Genomic DNA, 18,569 nt, shown 5'->3' with positions numbered 1-18,569 from the left:
CAAAGAGTTTTTATTCACGAACTGCACTAATATGGGTAAGTTAATTCTGTTGAAGAATATTTAACGACAATGAAACGAAACACTTCTAGTTGGCTGTTTTCTTTTCTGTCTGGGTTAGACAAGAGCTCAGCTCAGGTAGGGGGAAGACGAGACAGAAATGAAATGACAGAGTAAATGAGATATAAATACATACGAGTACTTGCGTAAGCAGCATTGACGCATTTTCACACAAGAAGTGAAAAAGAAAAAGAAAAAGGTGCTGCTTTTAGTAAAAAGTCTCGAGTTCCAGCCAGCTGCCAGGGAATCGTCTGAGCAGGTACCTCCGAGCAGTTTCGAGGAACGCCAGCAATGTAACCAAAGGCCAGATGTACCACCAAAAGAACGCCAATCTGCAAAAAGTGAACCAATGAGGCAGCTGGAGGCAGGAGGAAGACGAACGCGCACTCTTCACCCCCAACCAGACGCAGGCAGTGGGGCGAATCCACGTAGGGCAGCAGCACGCAAAGGCAAATCAAATAAACGAGGGCCAGATTAACGCAAACGTTGGAAAATCCGTGGCTTAGCAGATTGGCACGTCCGGTCCTGGTCAACATTAAATTGGTGCACTGCATCGCGGCGAGGGTCATCAGGCAAATGGCGGACACTTGACAGTCCAAGCGCTGGCGGGACTCTGGACTCTGCAGGAAATGGTTAAATATAATATGATTTACTTGGACTTGGATTAAGCCTTTAGGTAACTCAATTCCTACCCATTCCTGGCCCGTACGAATCGGTTATGTCTGTGACCGTTGCGTCATGCCACTTGAAGTTGAGGCCCACCAAAGTTCTGGGCAGGAAGCCGTTGCGGGCCATGAACAGGAAGTACATGATGAAGACGGCCGCTGCCTCGATGACACCAACCAGGATACAGGACACAAAGAGCATGCTATACGGGGAATATTCAAGTAAAAGGACACGCTGCTGCCAGTTCCAGTCGGTACTTGCCGACGATTCAGCAGGAAGTCGTCGAAGACCTTAGGCTTCTGCTTCATCAGCTTCTCCTCGGCGCTCTCGCAGAGCAGGCTCAGTCCGGGAAGCTGTTTAAGAGAGAGAGGAAGAGACTCTGTTCAATCAGATAGCCCTGCTATCCTCTCAGAGGATCCTCACCAAGTTCACGAAGATAGCGATAATAAACACTTGCATGACGAATATGCGGATGGGGATCTTGACCAGAAAAAACGCCAAGTGCACCAGGATCAGAGTCGTATTGGTGGCCAGGCAGTAGGCCAGCGCCTTCTTCGTGTTCTCGAACATCAGGCGGCTCACCTCGATGGCAGCCACCAGCTTGGCGAAGGGGCTCTCCAGCAGGACAATGTCGGCGCTGGACTCGCTCGCCGGCGCACACCCATCCTTGGCCACAGCCACATGGGCGCGACGCAGGGCGGGCGTGTCGTACACGGAGAATCCCATGACAGTGACGACGGCACCCAGCCGCTGGCAGGCCTCAACTATCATGTGGTGTTGCTCCGCGCTCACCTTCGCGAACACCAATTCGGGATGGGCTAGAAGCAGCTGCTCCACCTTCCACCGCTGGTGGTGCATCTTCTGCTCCACGTACGCATCCATGCTGATGACAGCAGCACTGACCTGGTTGCGTTTTGTCGACGAATCAGGAGGGTGGACGCTCTCACTGGGCGGTGGAATGATGCCCACGCTCATGGCCAGGGCACGGGCGCAGATGGCCTTGGCGCGGGTAATAAGCACCAGCTTGACGCCAGCGGAGCGGCACTTGGACACGGCATAGGCGATGTTGGCGCGCGGCGGATCGTGGGTGGCGATCAGGCCAAGGAATCTCAGCGCAAAGGTGTTGACGGCCAGGAAGTCCATGTACCTGCCTTGAGTGCTATCGCGGTCCACGTTCACCTGGGAAAAGCGGCGACGCTCCACGTCAGAGAGGATCTCCTTGTAGGCGAAGGCGCGAACATGCCGTCCCGCCTCCATCAGTCGGGTGGCCAGATCCGCAATGGTTTGCCTGAGCGGCTCGTCCAGCAATAGCTCCTCATCCCTCACCGAATAGGTGGAGCAGTGGCTGAGTACCACGTCAGCGTAGCCCTTCATCAGGAGTATGTGCCGCGGGTGGTTGCCCTCGTTCCGAATCTTGTGCACCGTCACGTGGAGGCGATCGATGCTGTTGTAGCTCATGTTGGCCACCTTCTCGTGGTCGCTCCGCAGCTGCTCAATGTTGGGTATGAAGCTGAGCCCGAACTTGAGCAGAGCACTGTCATAGTTGCTCCCGTAGATGGTCTTCTTAGCCAAGGGCACTCGGACCGAGCCCGGACAGAAGACTGCATCGTTGCACAGCAGCGAGGATCGTATAAGCTCAATGAAACGCGGCCCCATCTCCTCTTCTTTCAGATTCTCCACCCGCAGCAGGTCCGCATCCACGAATATCTCCGACACCCGTATCTGCTGCATGGTCATTGTGCCGCTCATGTCCGTGCAGATCACTGTGGACAGCCCCAGAGTGCTGCCGGCCTCCAGGTTCCGTACGTGGCACTGCTTCTGCTGCAGAATCCTCTTCGTCTGCAGCAGGCCCAGGTACAGGAGGCTGGGCACGAAGAGCGGGATCAGGGCAATCGCCAGGCACGTGTTCACTTGGGAAGTGGTAATCATGGACTGCTTGTCCACCACTAGGGTGCACAGCAGCACGAAGAACAGAAAAATGCCCACCACGATCGCGTAGTAGGTGACCTGTAAGTGGATTAGCAGAGCAACTTATCGGAAGGCCATGCCACCTTAACCCACCTGCTTGAGATGCTTTCCCACTCGGCTGGGCGGACGTGGCTCCATGCTGAGGCGGGCCATGGCTCCGACCTCTGAGGCATCACCGCAGGCAATGGCCAGGCCCAGTCCGTAGCCCTGCGTTGCGTGGCTGCAGCCGAAGCCCACGTTTCTGGAGTCCCACTTGGACAGGGGCTTGGAAGACATTTCTCGATTATTTTTATTTTATAAGAGGATTCACAAAACAGTGTGGGGGGAGACCTGTCAAGCGACTGCGACTTTTACTTCAGAGTGCTTGGGCAGCCCTTCCCTCACCAGGTGACTGATATCCACGGGACGGGACAGTCCCGTGAGCGACACATTGTTCAACTCCAAGCCGATGGAGCTGAAAAATCGCAAATCAGCCGGCAGGCGCTGTCCGTATGCGATCGGCAGGACATCCCCCTGAACCACGTTCTCGGAGAGGATGACCTGCTTCTCGCCGTCTCGTATTACCGTGCAGTACATGGGCATCATATCCTCGAATGCCTTGACCACCGCAGACTCGTCGTTTCGCTGCAGAAGGATAAGCCCTGACGAGAGGAGCAAAATGAGAAGTAGAAAGATTCCTGCTACCAGGTACTCCGGATCGACGGTCGTATTCGGGTGCTGCTTGCACTCGACGTGGTACAGGATGAAGCAGATCGTCGCCATCAGCAGAATGATGATGGCAAAGCAACAGAAACAGTTGTCAAGGAGTTTCCACAAAGCGGACTTCCGCTGGGCAGGAAAGCCAAATGTGTTCTTTCCGTTCCGCGACAGACGCTGCTTCGCTACTTCTTCGCTTAGCCCCTGCGGAGGGAGCAGCACGGATTAGTTTTTGTTTCTCCCATTCTCCCCACGATGCTGCTGCTCACCAGAAAGGCGTCCGTTTCCAGCCTGGAGCAGAGCTCCTCAAAGGGCCAGACATGCAGATGCTCAGCAAAGTACTCCAGCCACAGCTCGTTTACGGTTTTCGTTTCTTTCCTCTGGTATGGCCCATTTTCCTTGTTCAGGTCCTCTTGATTCCACCACTCCCATATCCAGTTCATCGTTTTGAGGCGTTCCATATTTTTACGGGAAATGCTAGGCAATTCGATATCGATTGTGTTTCCAGCGTGTAGAACAGGAACGGCCGTAAAAATCCCATCAATGTTCGCACATAAACAGCCGCGACTGTCATCCGTACAGCCCACGGACAGCCCCCGGACATTGTGCACATTACGGGTCATAACGCGACGAAAAACAATCCGAAATGCACCTCTGGGAGCCCCTATTGATATGGGCCCGACTCTGGCAAGCAATTGGGCCCACTGGCTCCGATACCAATGAGTTGGGGGAGGGCAAGGGAATGCGCGCTTTATGGCCTCGTTTAATAAGTCATCAAATTTCATTGCTGCGAAGTAAAACAGAGATAAAACATGCATTTGCATATATATATATATTGTATATACATATGTATGTATATTTATGTGCTGCGGAATCGTCAAGAATATGGGTGAAAGTGTCTGGTCTGTGTGTATCTTTACGACAAGTGTAAATTGGTCTTTCCACAGTGAAAGACAGTGAAAGGGATACTTTAATCAATCTCCAGACTGATGTGACCAAAAGAGATTCAAAAACCAGAAGAATAACCAACCACAAGGGAGATCAAATATAACTGTGCTTAGGAGCAGAACGAGATAAGATTCATTCTGCTAGCTAGCTGGAGAGCTTTTGGTGGGAGAGCTTTTGTTCGCAGTACGTACGAGTGTATATGAATCGCTCGAACAACCTGCTCGGCGCACAGTGTTCTCCGCTCGCTCATTTTGGCAAGTCTCCCGCCCCAACACCGCGCGACACGTACATAATTATTATCTGAGGAAATGTCTGATCCAACAAGTGGAAGTAAATATTGTTTCGCCATTGATCGTGGCGGCACCTTCACCGACGTGCTGTGCATCTGTCCGGGCGGCAAGGTGCGCACCATGAAACTGCTGTCGGAGGACCCAGAGCGGTACAGTGACGCACCCAGGGAGGGTATCCGCCGCATACTGAAGGAGGAGACGGGGCAGGAGCTGGCTGCCTCGGGGCTGGTGGACACCTCCAAGATTGGTTGGGTGCGCATGGGCACCACGGTGGCCACGAATGCCCTGCTAGAGCGCAAAGGAGATCCCGTGGTGCTGGTGGTCAACAGCGGATTCAGGGACTTGCTCTACATTGGCAACCAGGCGAGGCCGAAAATCTTCGACCTGAACATCCGCAAGCCGGCGAATCTCTACCAGTCCGTGGTCGAGGTCGATTGCCGCATTGTTCCCGAGCAGGCGGATCGCTGTGAACTGAGTAAGTGCCTTCCGTCGGAATCCAATCGCAGTCTATATAATGAAGCCTCTGTCAGATCACAGCTGGAAGGTGCTCGAGGGCGTGGCCAGCACAAGGTACTTGGAGGTGCAACCCGTGGATGTGGAGGCGGTGCGTGCCTCCCTGACAGCTGCCCGCGATAAGGGCGTGTCCTCTGTGGCCGTTGTGCTGGCCCACAGCTACGCCTGTCCGGAGCACGAGCTGCAGATCGGAGCCATTGCCCGGCAGCTGGGCTTCAGCCATGTGACACTCTCCCACCAGGCCATGCCCATGTGTCGGGTGGTGGCGCGAGGCTACACGGCCTGTGCGGAGGCTTATTTGACGCCGCATGTGGACCGCTACCTGGCGAGGTGAGTGCATCTAATCTCTGTTTGTAAATTATGTCGATGAGACGGCTCTTTCTTGGACTCAAACAAACCCGTTGAGACGGAGAGCACCTCTATAAAGATAACCGACACCAACACACAGACCATAAGCAAAACAAACAAACAAATTTCCAAATATAAACACAACACCTCGGGTAGGGAAGGTAGAAAAAACAAGCAGCTGAGCTGGTGTTGAGGGAACGACTAGAAAATACCCACTAAGGGGAAAGCATTAGATGACCAACAATCGTGATACATATTTGTATTTTTATTTTCCATCCTAGCGCGACAAGCCGCTAGTCACAACAATTTAATAGTTATTAACATTTAAAAATTCAGAATACATAGTAACATTTAAGAGTAATTACAGTTAGAATTATAATTGAACTTATGTACTAACATCGCTCCTTCTTCATCCATCCCCACTATTAAAAAGTTTAAATTATTAGAGTTATCGAGCGATTGATTTCATTGCTGCACAGAACATTTTGTGTGGCTCAATCTTTCTGAGCATTCAAGATATAATTAATCATTCCAAAGCTCTGATTAAAGTTGTCTACTAACAATTGTAGCCCTCTCATTCCCTCATTCTCTCGCCCCTCACACAATATACCCTTTTACCCAATGAGTTCTAGGGTATCGAAAGAACGGTCACATTGAAAGCGTCGAGTGTAACAGTAGTGTGCAGAATAAAGGGCACACCTGACCTCTTTCCAGCTGATTCCCACTTATTCTTCTTCATTCACGATTCCCCTCACACAACCCACAGCTTCAAATCTGGCTTCGACAACCAGCTGGCCGGTGTGGATGTGCTCTTCATGCAGTCGGACGGCGGGCTGACGAACATGGAGAACTTCCGAGGAGCCCGCGCCATCCTCTCTGGCCCCGCTGGCGGTGTGGTGGGTTACGCACTGACTGGGTCGCGGGAAACGAAGCTGCCGCTGATCGGCTTTGACATGGGTGGAACCTCAACGGATGTGTCCAGGTATGCGGGCAGCTACGAGCACGTGATCGAGAGCACCACGGCGGGCGTGACGATTCAGGCGCCACAGCTGGACATCAACACTGTGGCAGCGGGAGGAGGATCGCGGCTGTTCTTCCGCTCCGGAATCTTTGTCGTGGGTCCAGAGTCGGCGGGGTCGCATCCTGGTCCGGCCTGCTACAAGAAGGGAGGTCCCCTCACCGTTACGGATGCCAATCTGATTCTGGGACGCATCCTGCCGCAATACTTTCCCAAGATCTTTGGGCCGAAGGAGAACGAGCCGCTGGACTATGAGATCTCGAAGAGCAAGTTCATCCAGCTGCAGGAGGAGATCAACAGCCATTTGAAGGACACTGGAGATGACAGGCACCTGAGCATTGAGCAAGTGGCCCTGGGCTTCATTCGGGTGGCCAATGAGACCATGTGCAGGCCAATTCGTGCCCTGACGCAGTCGCGGGGCTTGGACACGGCCAACCATGTGCTCTCCTGCTTCGGTGGGGCGGGAGGACAACACGCCTGCGCCATTGCTAGCAACCTGGGAATTGCCAAGGTGAGTCCTTCAATGGAGCATGATAGATGAGATGATTATGACTTACCATGTGGTTTCATTCCAGGTTGTTGTCCACAAATACGCTGGCATCCTGTCCGCCTACGGCATGGCCCTGGCCGACGTTGTCCAGGAGTTGCAGGAACCCAGTGGTCTGGAGTTCAGCGATGCCAATGGCCAGCAGCTGAAGGGGCGACTGGATGCCCTGTCCCAGCAATGCCACGCCAAGCTGGCGGAACAAGGATTCCGGCGGATCGAGCTGGAGCCCTTCCTCCATTTGCGCTATGAGGGCACCGATGGCGCCTTGATGTGTGCTCCAACAGGGGCAAAGGATGCGGCAGCTCAGTCGCCCCTTTTGAAGGCCTATGGGGACTTCCATGCCACATTCCTGGAGCGCTATCGCACGGAGTTTGGCTTCGTGCTACAGAACAGACGTATCATCGTGGACGACATCCGTATTCGCGGTCTGGGAAAAAACGAGACGCCGCCCGAGTCCGAGATCAAGCGCAGCTCAGAGAGCACACCACCTGCCGAAGGTACTTCACGTATCCACTTCGATCAGGGCAGCTTCGATGCGCCCATCTACCTGACCAAAAACCTCTTGGCTGGCCACCAGATCGCCGGACCCGCAGTGCTGATCGATCAGCTGTCCACGATCATCGTTGAACCAGAGTGCAGTGTCCAGGTGACAGCCTTCGGAGACCTCATAATGGATGTGAAGACCGGTGGCAAGCATGGCATCAACGCGGAGCTAGATCCGGTCCACCTGAGCATCTTCAGTCACCGCTTCATGAGCATTGCCGAGCAGATGGGACGGGTGCTGCAGCGCACTTCCATCTCGACGAACATCAAGGAGCGCCTGGACTTCTCCTGCGCCCTCTTCGGCCCGGATGGGGGACTGGTCAGCAACGCACCTCATATTCCGGTTCACCTGGGCGCCATGCAGGAGACGGTGCAGTACCAGCTGCGCGTGCGCGGCGACACCCTGAAGAATGGCGATGTCATCTTGGCCAACCATCCCTCTGCCGGTGGGTCGCATCTGCCCGACTTGACGGTCATCACCCCAGTGTTCTACGAGTGAGTAGTCTCTGATCGCATCTGGGATCGCATCTCCATTAAAAGTCACCTTCCTTTGCAGGAGTGTATCACGACCAGTTTTCTTCGTTGCGTCGCGTGGACACCATGCGGACATTGGTGGAATTACACCCGGATCCATGCCGCCGCACTCCACATCCTTGGCACAAGAGGGCGCCGCTTTTAAGTCCTTTCTGATCGTGGAGAATGGACTGTTCCAGGAGCAGCAGATCATTAAGCGCCTGACCACGCCCACAACAGCCAAGGGAGCCGTGGGCACCCGTAACCTTAGCGACAATCTGTCCGATCTAAAGGCTCAAATCGCCGCCAACCACAAGGGCATCCAGCTCGTGTCGGAGCTCATCGACAGCTATGGGCTGGATGTGGTCCAAGCCTACATGTCGCACATCCAGAAGAACGCAGAGCTGGCAGTGCGCGACATGCTCCGTCAGATTGGGCAGGACTCGCTGGCTCGCACTGGATCCACGGTGCTGCAAGCCCAAGAGTTCATGGATGATGGCTCGCCCATCACTCTGAAGGTTACCATTGATGCGGAGCAGGGCTCGGCACTGTGCGACTTCACCGGCTCCGGAGTGGAGGTCTGGGGCAACTGCAATGCCCCACGAGCGATCACGCTCTCGGCTCTGATCTACTGCCTCCGCTGCATGGTGGGCCACGATGTGCCCCTGAATCAAGGTTGCCTGGCCCCCATTCAGGTTATTATCCCCAAGAACTCCATTCTGGATCCCTCGGAAGGGGCTGCCGTTGTTGGTGGCAATGTCCAGACCTCGCAGCGTATCGTGGACACGGTGCTGAAAGCCTTCCGCGTCTGTGGCGCCTCCCAGGGCTGCATGAACAATATCACCATCGGAGACGAAACCTGGGGCTACTATGAGACCGTAGCGGGCGGAGCAGGTGCCGGTCCCGGCTGGCATGGAGCGGGCGGAGTACACACGCACATGACGAACACGCGAATCACCGACCCAGAGATTCTGGAGCTACGCTACCCCATGATATTGAAGCGTTTCTGCCTCCGCACTGATGACTCTGGTGGACGTGGCCAGTTTAATGGCGGAGAGGGCGTGGAGCGAGATTTGCTCTTCCGTAAGCCCGTTACCTTGTCCGTCCTGACAGAGCGCCGCACCCTGCAACCCTATGGACTGGCCGGCGGGGAGCCCGCAAAGAGCGGGCGGAATTTAATCGTCAAGCGCGACGGCAGAGTGATTGCCCTAGCTGGAAAGACGTGCATCGATGTGGATGCTGGGGTAAGTTTTGAAAACTTTGTTTCTACTCGGCTCCTAATCCAAACCCCTTGCAGGATACATTTGCAATGAAGACTCCTGGCGGTGGAGGCTATGGACACAGAAGCCAGAAGTCGTCGCGACCAGAAGGCAACTCGGACCAGGAGAACGACAAAAGATTTGTGGAACGCGGCACTGTTTTCAACTACCTTCAGGCTCAAGAGTCTGCCTAAGCTAAAGCTAGTTCAATGTTGTTGATTTCTTTATTGTTATTCTTTCAAAATATAGTAATTAAAAGAAGTATTTGAATTAAACGCCCTATGCGATAGTTCTAGTGTCAACTTATCGTACCAGTGCTCGGTAGCACGTCAAAACATATCTTTCTCTCGTTCGATAGTCGATAGATCTATCGATGGTTGTGCCACTAACCAGATGTGCCAGTTCATACGACGAAAGTGGCGCAGCTGAGTTTTCAGCGGCAGAAAACCGTTAAATTCAAATCTGAGATACCAGGCGCACAGAAATCAGCAGAAGGTCGCTGATTTTTTTTAATTCTCTTTTTTTCTTTTTTCTCTTTGTATTTCGTTGCTCTCTTTTTTCGCTCTCATTTTTCTCATTTTCTGCCTCCACTTTCCACCGCCCAAATGGCAGAAAACCGTTAAATTCAAATCTCAGATACCAGGCGCACAGAAATCAGCAGAAGGTCGCTGATTTTTTTTATCTTTTTTTTTCTTGTTTCTTCTTTGTATTTCGTTGCTCTCCTTTTTCGATCTAATTTTTCTCATTTTCTGCCTCCACTTTCCACCGGTCAAATGGCAGAAAACCGTTAAATTCAAATCTTAGATACCAGGCGCACAGAAATCAGCAGAAGGTCGCTGCTTTTTTTATTCTCTTTTTTCTTGTTTCTCTTTTTCTTTCGTTGCTCTCCTTTTTTCCTCTCATTTTTCTCATTTTCTGCCTCCACTTTCCACCGCTCAAATGGCAGAAAACCGTTAAATTCAAATCTGAGATACCAGGCGCACAGAAATCAGCAGAAGGTCGCTGCTTTTTAATTCTCTTTTTTCTTTTCTTTGTTTTCGTTGCTCTCTTTTCGCTCTCATTTTCCTTTTCTGCCTCCACTTTCCACCTAAATGGCAAAAAACCGTTAAATTCAAATCTCAGATGGAGGCGCTGTTTTTTTAATTCTCTTTTTTTCTTGTTTCTCTTTGTATTTCGTTGCTCTCCTTTTTCGCTCTCATTTTTCTCATTTTCTGCCTCCACTTTCCATCGCCCAAATGGCAGAAAACCGTTAAATTCAAATCGATACCAGGCGCACAGAAATCAGCAGAAGGTCGCTGCTTTTTTGAATTTCTCTTTTTTTCTTGTTTCTCTTTGTATTTCGTTGCTCTCTTTTTTCGATCTAATTTCTCACATTTTCTGCCTCCACTTTCCACCGCTCAAATGGCAGAAAACCGTTAAATTCAAATCTCAGATACCAGGCGCACAGAAATCAGCAGAAGGTCGCTGCTTTTTTGAAATTCTCTTTTTTTCTTGTTTCTCTTTGTATTTCGTTGCTCTCTTTTTTCGATCTCATTTTTCCCATTTTCTGCCTCCACTTTCCACCGCTCAAATGGCAGAAAACCGTTAAATTCAAATCTGAGTACCAGGCGCACAGAAATCAGCAGAAGGTCGCTTCTTTTTTTAATTCTCTTTTTTTCTTGTTTCTCTCTTTTTTCGCTCTCATTTTTCTCATTTTCTGCCTCCACTTTCCACCGCTCAAATGGCAGAAAACCGTTAAATTCAAATCTGAGATACCAGGCGCACAGAAATCAGCAGAAGGTCGCTGATTTTTTAAATTCTCTTTTTTTCTTGTTTCTCTTTGTCTTTCGTTGCTCTCCTTTTTCGCTCTCATTTTTCTCATTTTCTGCCTCCACTTTCCACCGCCCAAATGGCAGAAAACCGTTAAATTCAAATCTCAGATACCAGGCGCACAGAAATCAGCAGAAGGTCACTTTTTTTTAATTTCTCGTTTTATCTTGTTTCTCTTTGTATTTCGTTGCTCTCTTTTTTCGCTCTCATTTTTCTCATTTTCTGCCTCCACTTTCCACCGCTCAAATGGCAGAAAACCGTTAAATTCAAATCTGAGATACCAGGCGCACAGAAATCAGCAGAAGGTCGCTGATTTTTTTAAATTCTCTTTTGTTCTTGTTTCTCTTTGTATTTCGTTGCTCTCTTTTTTCGCTCTCATTTTTCTCATTTTCTGCCTCCACTTTCCACCGCTCAAATGGCAGAAAACCGTTAAATTCAAATCTGAGATACCAGGCGCACAGAAATCAGCAGAAGGTCGCTGATTTTTTTAAATTCTCTTTTTTCTTGTTTCTCTTTGTCTTTCGTTGCTCTCTTTTTTCGCTCTCATTTTTCACATTTTCTGCCTCCACTTTCCACCGCTCAAATGGCAGAAAACCGATAAATTCAAATCTGAGATACCAGGCGCACAGAAATCAGCAGAAGGTCGCTGATTTTTTTCTCTTTTTTTCTTGTTTCTGTTTTTTTCGTTGCTCTCCTTTTTTCGCTCTCATTTTTCTCATTTTCTGCCTCCACTTTCCACCGCCCAAATGGCAGAAAACCATGAAATTCAAATCTAGGTCCAGGCGCACAGAAATCAGCAGAAGGTCGCTGATTTTTTATAATTCTCTTTTTTCTCTGTTTCTCTTTTTCTATTTCGTTGCTCTCCTTTTTTGATCTATTTCTCACATTTTCTGCCTCCACTTTCCACCGCTCAAATGGCAGAAAACCGCTAAATTCAAATCTGAGATACCAGGCGCACAGAAATCAGCAGAAGGTCGCTGATTTTTTAAATTCTCTTTTTTTCTTGTTTCTGTTTTTCTTTCGTTGCTCTCCTTTTTCGCTCTCATTTTTCACATTTTCTGCCTCCACTTTCCACCGCTCAAATGGCAGAAAACCGTTAAATTCAAATCTCAGATACCAGGCGCACAGAAATCAGCAGAAGGTCGCTGATTTTTTTAAATTCTCTTTTGTTCTTGTTTCTCTTTGTATTTCGTTGCTCTCTTTTTTCGCTCTCATTTTTCTCATTTTCTGCCTCCACTTTCCACCGCTCAAATGGCAGAAAACCGTTAAATTCAAATCTCAGATACCAGGCGCAAGAAATCAGCAGAAGGTCGCTGATTTTTTTAATTTCTCGTCATTTCTAGTTTCTCTTTGTATTTCGTTGCTCTCTTTTTTCGATCTAATTTCTCTCATTTTCTGCCTCCACTTTCCACCGCTCAAATGGCAGAAAACCGTTAAATTAAATCTGAGATACCAGGCGCACAGAAATCAGCAGAAGGTCGCTGGTTTTTTAATTTCTCGTTTTTTCTTGTTTCTCTTTGTATTTCGTTCTCTCTTTTTTCGCTCTCATTTTTCACATTTTCTGCCTCCACTTTCCACCGCCCAAATGGCAGAAAACCGTTAAATTCAAATCTAGATACCAGGCGCACAGAAATCAGCAGAAGGTCACTGGTTTTTTAATTTCTCGTTCTTGTTTCTCTTTGTCTTTCGTTGCTCTCTTTTTTCGATCTAATTTTTCATTTTCTCCCACTTTCCACCGCCAATGGCAGAAAACCGTTAAATTCAAATCTGAGATACAGGCGCACAGAAATCAGCAGAAGGTCGCTGATTTTTTAATTCTTTTTTTCTTGTTTCTCTTTCTTTGTTTCTCTTTTTTTCTTTTTTTGGGGAGCAAAAAAGAGAATTTAAAAAAATCAGCGACCTTCTGCTGATTTCTGTGCGCCTGGTATTCAGATTTGAATTTAACGGTTTTCTGCCATTTAGCGGTGGAAAGTGGAGGCAGAAAATGAGAAAAATGAGAGCGAAAAAGGAGCAACGAAAGACAAAGAGAAACAAGAAAAAAAGAGAATTTAAAAAAATCAGCGACCTTCTGCTGATTTCTGTGCGCCTGGAATCCCAGATTTGAATTTAACGGTTTTCTGCCATTTGAGCGGTGGAAAATGGAGGGCAGAAAATGAGAAAAATGAGATCGAAAAAGAGAGCAACGAAATACAAAGAGAAACAAGAAAAAAAGAGAATATAAAAAAATCAGCGACCTTCTGCTGATTTCTGTGCGCCTGGATCTCAGATTTGAATTTAACGGTTTTCTGCCATTTGAGCGGTGGAAGTGGAGGCAGAAAATGTGAAAAATGAGAGCGAAAGCAACGAAATACAAAGAGAAACAAGAAAAAAAGAGAATTAAAAAATCAGCGACCTTCTGCTGATTTCTGTGCGCCTGGCATCTCACATTTGAATTGTTTTCTGCCATTTGAGCGGTGGAAAGTGGAGGCAGAAAATGAGAAAAATAGAGCGAAAAAAGAGAGCAACGAAATACAAAGAGAAACAAGAAAAAAAGAGAATTAAAATCAGCGACCTTCTGCTGATTTCTGTGCGCCTGGTCTCAGATTTGAATTTAACGGTTTTATGCCATTCGAGCGGTGGAAAGTGGAGGCAGAAAATGTAAAAAAATGAGAGCGAAAAAAGAGAGCAACGAAAGACAAAGAGAAACAAGAAAAAAGAGAATTAAAAAAAATCAGCGACCTTCTGCTGATTTCTGTGCGCCTGGTGTCTTAGATTTGAATTTACGGTTTTCAGCCATTTGAGCGGTGGAAAGTGGAGGCAGAAAATGGAAAATGAGAGAAAAAAAGAGCAACGAAATACAAAGAGAAACAAGAAAAAAAGAGAATTAAAAAAATCAGCGACCTTCTGCTGATTTCTGTGCGCCTGGTATCTCAGATTTGAATGTAACGGTTTTCTGCCATTTGAGCGGTGGAAAGTGGCGGCAGAAAATGAGAGAAAATAGATCGAAAAAAGAGAGCAACGAAATACAAAGGGAAACAAGAAAAAAAAGAGAATTAAAAAAATCAGCGACCTTCTGCTGATTTCTGTGCGCCTGGTATCTCAGATTTGAATTTAACGGTTTTATGCCATTTGAGCGGTGGAAAGTGGAGGCAGAAAATGAGAAAAATGAGAGCGAAATAGGAGAGCAACGAAAGACAAAGAGAAACAAGAAAAAAAGAGAATTAAAAAAAATCAGCGACTTTCTGCTGATTTCTGTGCGCCTGGTATCTCAGATTTGAATTTAACGGTTTTCAGCCATTTGAGCGGTGAAGAGTGGAGGCAGAAAATGAGAAAAATGAGAGCGAAAAAAGAGAGCCCCGAAATACAAAAAGAAACAAGAAAAAAAGAGAATTTATTAAAACCAGCGACCTTCTGCTTATTTCTGTGCGCCTGGTATCTCAGATTTGAATTTAACGGTTTTCTGCCATTTGAGCGGTGAAAAGTGGAGGCAGAAAATGAAAAAAATGAGAGCGAAAAAAGAGAGCAACGAAATACAAAGAGAAACATGAAAAAGAAAGAATTAAAAAAAATCAGCGACTTTCTGCTGATTTCTGTGCGCCTGGTATCTCAGATTTGAATTTAACGGTTTTCAGCCATTTGAGCGGTGAAAAGTGGAGGCAGAAAATGAGAAAAATGAGAGCGAAAAAGGAGAGCAACGAAATACAAAGAGAAACATGAAAAAAAGAGAATTAAAAAAATCAGCGACCTTCTGCTGATTTCTGTGCGCCTGGTATCTCAGATTTGAGTTTAACGGTTTTCTGCCATTTGAGCGGTGGAAAGTGGAGGCAGAAAATGAAAAAAATGAGAGCGAAAAAAGAGAGCAACGAAATACAAGAGAAACAATAAAAAAAGAGAATTAAAAAATCAGCGACCTTCTGCTGATTTCTGTGCGCCTGGTATCTCAGATTTGAATGGTTTTCTGCCATTTGAGCGGTGGAAAGTGGAGGCAGAAAATGAAAAAAATGAGAGCGAAAAAAGAGAGCAACGAAATACAAAGAGAAACATGAAAAAAAGAGAATTTAAAAAAATCAGCGACTTTCTGCTGATTTCTGTGCGCCTGGTATCTCAGATTTGAATTTAACGGTTTTCTGCCATTTGAGCGGTGGAAAGTGGAGGCAGAAAATGAGAGAAATTATATCGAAAAAAGAGAGCCCCGAAATACAAAAAGAAACAAGAAAAAAAGAGAATTTAAAAAAACCAGCGACCTTCTGCTGATTTCTGTGCGCCTGGTATCTCAGATTTGAATTTAACGGTTTTCTGCCATTTGAGCGGTGGAAAGTGGAGGCAGAAAATGAAAAAAATGAGAGCGAAAAAGGAGAGCAACGAAAGACAAAGAAAAACAAGAAAAAAAGAGAATTAAAAAAAATCAGCGACCTTCTGCTGATTTCTGTGCGCCTGGTATCTCAGATTTGAATTTAACGGTTTTCTGCCATTTGAGCGGTGGAAAGTGGAGGCAGAAAATGAGAGAAATGAGATCGAAAAAAGAGAGCACGAAATACAAAAAGAGAAACAAGAAAAAAAGAAAATTTAAAAAAACCAGCGACCTTCTGCTGATTTCTGTGCGCCTGGTATGTCAGATTTGAATTTATCGGTTTTCTGCCATTTGAGTGGTGGAAAGTGGAGGCAGAAAATGAGAAAAATGAGAGCGAAAAAAGAGAGAACGAAAGACAAGAGTAGCTTGGGAACAAGAATTAAAAATATCAGCACCTTCTGTCTGTATATCATTTTTGAGCTAATGATTTATTAGCATTTAAAAAAAAAAAATTTTACATTTTAGCGTTTTTTTGCAAGTGGGCAGAAAATGTGAAAATGAAGCAAATTGCCACATATACAAAGTAGATTGTACAAGAGAATTTATATTCAGCGACCTTCTGCTAGGATTTCTCGCGCACTGAACGCGGCAGTCTGAGATTGAATTTAACGGTTTTCTAGCCATTGGGCGCGCTGGAGAGGGGAGGCCAGAAAATTATTTCTTCAATATGAGCTATAATTATGATCCGAATACTGAGTCAAATCGGCAATCAAAAGAGAATTTAAAAAAATAGCGACCTTTTGCTGATTTCTGTATCTTTAATATCTGCCTTCAACAGATTTTCGTTCATTTGGGGTGGGAGTGGGGCAGAAATTTTGAAAAATAGCGAAAAGGAGAGCAACGGGATATCAGACATGAGGTTTAGAAATCAGCACTTTGTTTTTGCCCGGTATCTCAATTATAGTCTCTGCCATTTGAGCGGTGGAAGTGGAGGCAGAAATGAGAAAAACAGAGCAAAAAGACAGACAGAAATACAAGACAGACAACAGACAGACGGACAGACAAAAAAATCTAGCGACCTTCATGCTGATTATCTGTACTTTATGGGGTGGAAAATTTCCTCTCTGAGTTTTACACTTACACGGTTTTCTGCCAATTTGGGATGGAAAGTGGAGGCAGAAAATGTGAAAAATGGGCGAAAAAAGGAGAGCAACGAAAGACAAAGAGAAACAAGAAAAAAAGAGAATTAAAAGAAATCAGCGACCTTCTGCTGATTTCTGTGCGCCTGGTATCTCAGATTTGAATTTAACGGTTTTCTGCCATTTGAGCGGTGGAAAGTGGAGGCAGAAAATGAGAAAAATGAGAGCAAAAAAGGAGAGCAACGAAAGACAAAGAGAAACAAGAAAAAAAGAGAATTTAAAAAATCAGCGACCCTCTGCTGATTTCTGTGCGCCTGGTATCTGAGATTTGAATTTAACGGTTTTCTGCCATTTGGGCGGTGGAAAGTGGAGGCAGAAAATGAGAAAAATGAGAGCGTAAAAAGAGAACAACGAAAGACAAAGAGAAACAAGAAAAAAAGAGAATTTAAAAAATCAACGACCTTCTGCTGATTTCTGTGCGCCTGGTATCTGAGATTTGAATTTAACGGTTTTCTGCCATTTGAGCGGTGGAAAGTGGAGGAAGAAAATGAGAAAAATGAGAGCGAAAAAAGAGAGCAACGAAATACAAAGAGAAACAAGAACAAAAGAGAATTAAAAAAATCAGCGACCTTCTGCCGATTTCTGTGCGCCTGGTATCTCAGATTTGAATTTATCCGTTTTCTGCCATTTGAGCGGTGGAAAGTGGAGGCAGAAAATGAGAAAAATGAGAGCGAAAAAGGAGAGCAACGAAAGACAAAGAGAAACAAGAAAAAAAGAGAATTTAAAAAATCAGCGACCTTCTGCTGATTTCTGTGCGCCTGGTATCTCAGATTTGAATTTAACGGTTTTCTGCCATTTGAGCGGTGGAAAGTGGAGGCAGAAAATGAGAAAAATGAGAGCGAAAAAGGAGAGCAACGAAATACAAAGAGAAACAAGAAAAAAGAGAATTTAAAAAAAATCAGCGACCTTCTGCTGATTTCTGTGCGCCTGGTATCTCAGATTTGAATTTAACGGTTTTCTGCCATTTGAGCGGTGGAAAGTGGAGGCAGAAAATGAGAGAAATGATAGAAAAAAGAGAGCAACGAAAGACAAAAAGAAACAAGAAAAAAAGAGAATTTAAAAAAACCAGCGACCTTCTGCTGATTTCTGTGCGCCTGGTATCTCAGATTTGAATTTAACGGTTTTCTGCCATTTGAGCGGTGGAAAGTGGAGGCAGAAAATGAAAAAAATGAGAGCGAAAAAGGAGAGCAACGAAAGACAAAGAGAAACAAGAAAAAAAGAGAATTAAAAAAAATCAGCGACCTTCTGCTGATTTCTGTGCGCCTGGTATCTCAGATTTGAATTTATCGGTTTTCTGCCATTTGAGCGGTGGAAAGTGGAGGCAGAAAATGAGAAAAATGAGAGCGAAAAAAGAGAGCAACGAAATACAAAGAGAAACAAGAAAAAAAGAGAATTAAAAAAAATCAGCGACCTTCTGCTGATTTCTGTGCGCCTGGTATCTCAGATTTGAATTTAACGGTTTTCTGCCATTTGAGCGGTGGAAAGTGGAGGCAGAAAATGAGAAAAATGAGAGCGAAAAAAGAGAGCAACGAAAGAAAAGAGAAACAAGAACAAAAGAGAATTTAAAAAAGCAGCGACCTTTTGCTGATTTCTGTGCGCCTGGTATCTCAGATTTGAATTTAACGGTTTTCTGCCATTTGAGCGGTGGAAAGTGGAGGCAAAAAATGAGAAAAATGAGAGCGAAAAAGGAGAGCAACGAAATACAAAGAGAAACATGAAAAAGAGAGAATTAAAAAAAATCAGCGACCTTCTGCTGATTTCTGTGCGCCTGGTATCTCAGATTTGAATTTAACGGTTTTCTGCTATTTGAGCGGTGGAAAGTGGAGGCAGAAAATGAGAGAAATTATATCGAAAAAAGAGAGCAACGAAAGACAAAAAGAAACAAGAAAAAAAAGAGAATTTAAAAAATCAGCGACCTTCTGCTG

The 18,569-nt window shown here is 46.5% G+C and overlaps 3 protein-coding genes across 3 annotated transcripts; 1 reads left to right on the top strand and 2 right to left on the bottom strand.

Moving 5' to 3' along the window:
- Positions 1-12: 12 nt before the first annotated feature.
- On the bottom strand, positions 13-3,031 carry LOC111071020 (sodium/potassium-transporting ATPase subunit alpha). Its single transcript, XM_022362108.2, is given in 7 exon segments — positions 13-389; positions 445-677; positions 750-761; positions 763-925; positions 985-1,076; positions 1,147-2,730; positions 2,785-3,031. Coding segments are annotated over 7 exon segments (2,391 nt in total). The 5' UTR covers positions 2,968-3,031; the 3' UTR covers positions 13-265.
- On the bottom strand, positions 2,961-4,106 carry LOC111070975 (sodium/potassium-transporting ATPase subunit alpha-A). Its single transcript, XM_022362044.2, has 2 exons — positions 3,657-4,106; positions 2,961-3,591 (listed from the first exon to the last, which is right to left on the bottom strand). The coding sequence occupies exons 1-2, from the start codon at positions 4,008-4,010 to the stop codon at positions 3,025-3,027; spliced, it is 921 nt and encodes a 306-aa protein (XP_022217736.2). The 5' UTR covers positions 4,011-4,106; the 3' UTR covers positions 2,961-3,024.
- Positions 4,107-4,570: 464 nt separating this feature from the next.
- LOC111070995 (5-oxoprolinase) lies at positions 4,571-9,627 on the top strand. The gene is made up of 6 exons (XM_022362067.2): positions 4,571-5,100; positions 5,156-5,468; positions 6,253-7,015; positions 7,080-8,089; positions 8,151-9,351; positions 9,405-9,627. The coding sequence occupies exons 1-6, from the start codon at positions 4,644-4,646 to the stop codon at positions 9,558-9,560; spliced, it is 3,900 nt and encodes a 1,299-aa protein (XP_022217759.2). The 5' UTR covers positions 4,571-4,643; the 3' UTR covers positions 9,561-9,627.
- The last annotated feature ends 8,942 nt before the right edge of the window (positions 9,628-18,569 follow it).

Source organism: Drosophila obscura, unplaced genomic scaffold (genome assembly GCF_018151105.1).
Source record: "Drosophila obscura isolate BZ-5 IFL unplaced genomic scaffold, ASM1815110v1 contig_186, whole genome shotgun sequence".
NCBI lineage: Eukaryota > Metazoa > Arthropoda > Insecta > Diptera > Drosophilidae > Drosophila > Drosophila obscura.
Note: the sequence above shows the minus strand (reverse complement) of the source record. Positions and strands in the feature narration are given on the sequence as shown.

Bases quoted from the DNA above. Each gene is read 5' to 3' on its own strand.
- LOC111070975 (XM_022362044.2), bottom strand. From the start codon at position 4,010: ATGACCCGTAATGTGCACAATGTCCGGGGGCTGTCCGTGGGCTGTACG. The intron at 3,592-3,656 runs GTGAGCAGCAGC...CTCCCTCCGCAG, and splicing joins TGGAAACGGACGCCTTTCTG to GGGCTAAGCGAAGAAGTAGC.
- LOC111070995 (XM_022362067.2), top strand. From the start codon at position 4,644: ATGTCTGATCCAACAAGTGGAAGTAAATATTGTTTCGCCATTGATCGT. The intron at 5,469-6,252 runs GTGAGTGCATCT...CACAACCCACAG, and splicing joins GTGGACCGCTACCTGGCGAG to CTTCAAATCTGGCTTCGACA. The intron at 7,016-7,079 runs GTGAGTCCTTCA...GTTTCATTCCAG, and splicing joins GCAACCTGGGAATTGCCAAG to GTTGTTGTCCACAAATACGC.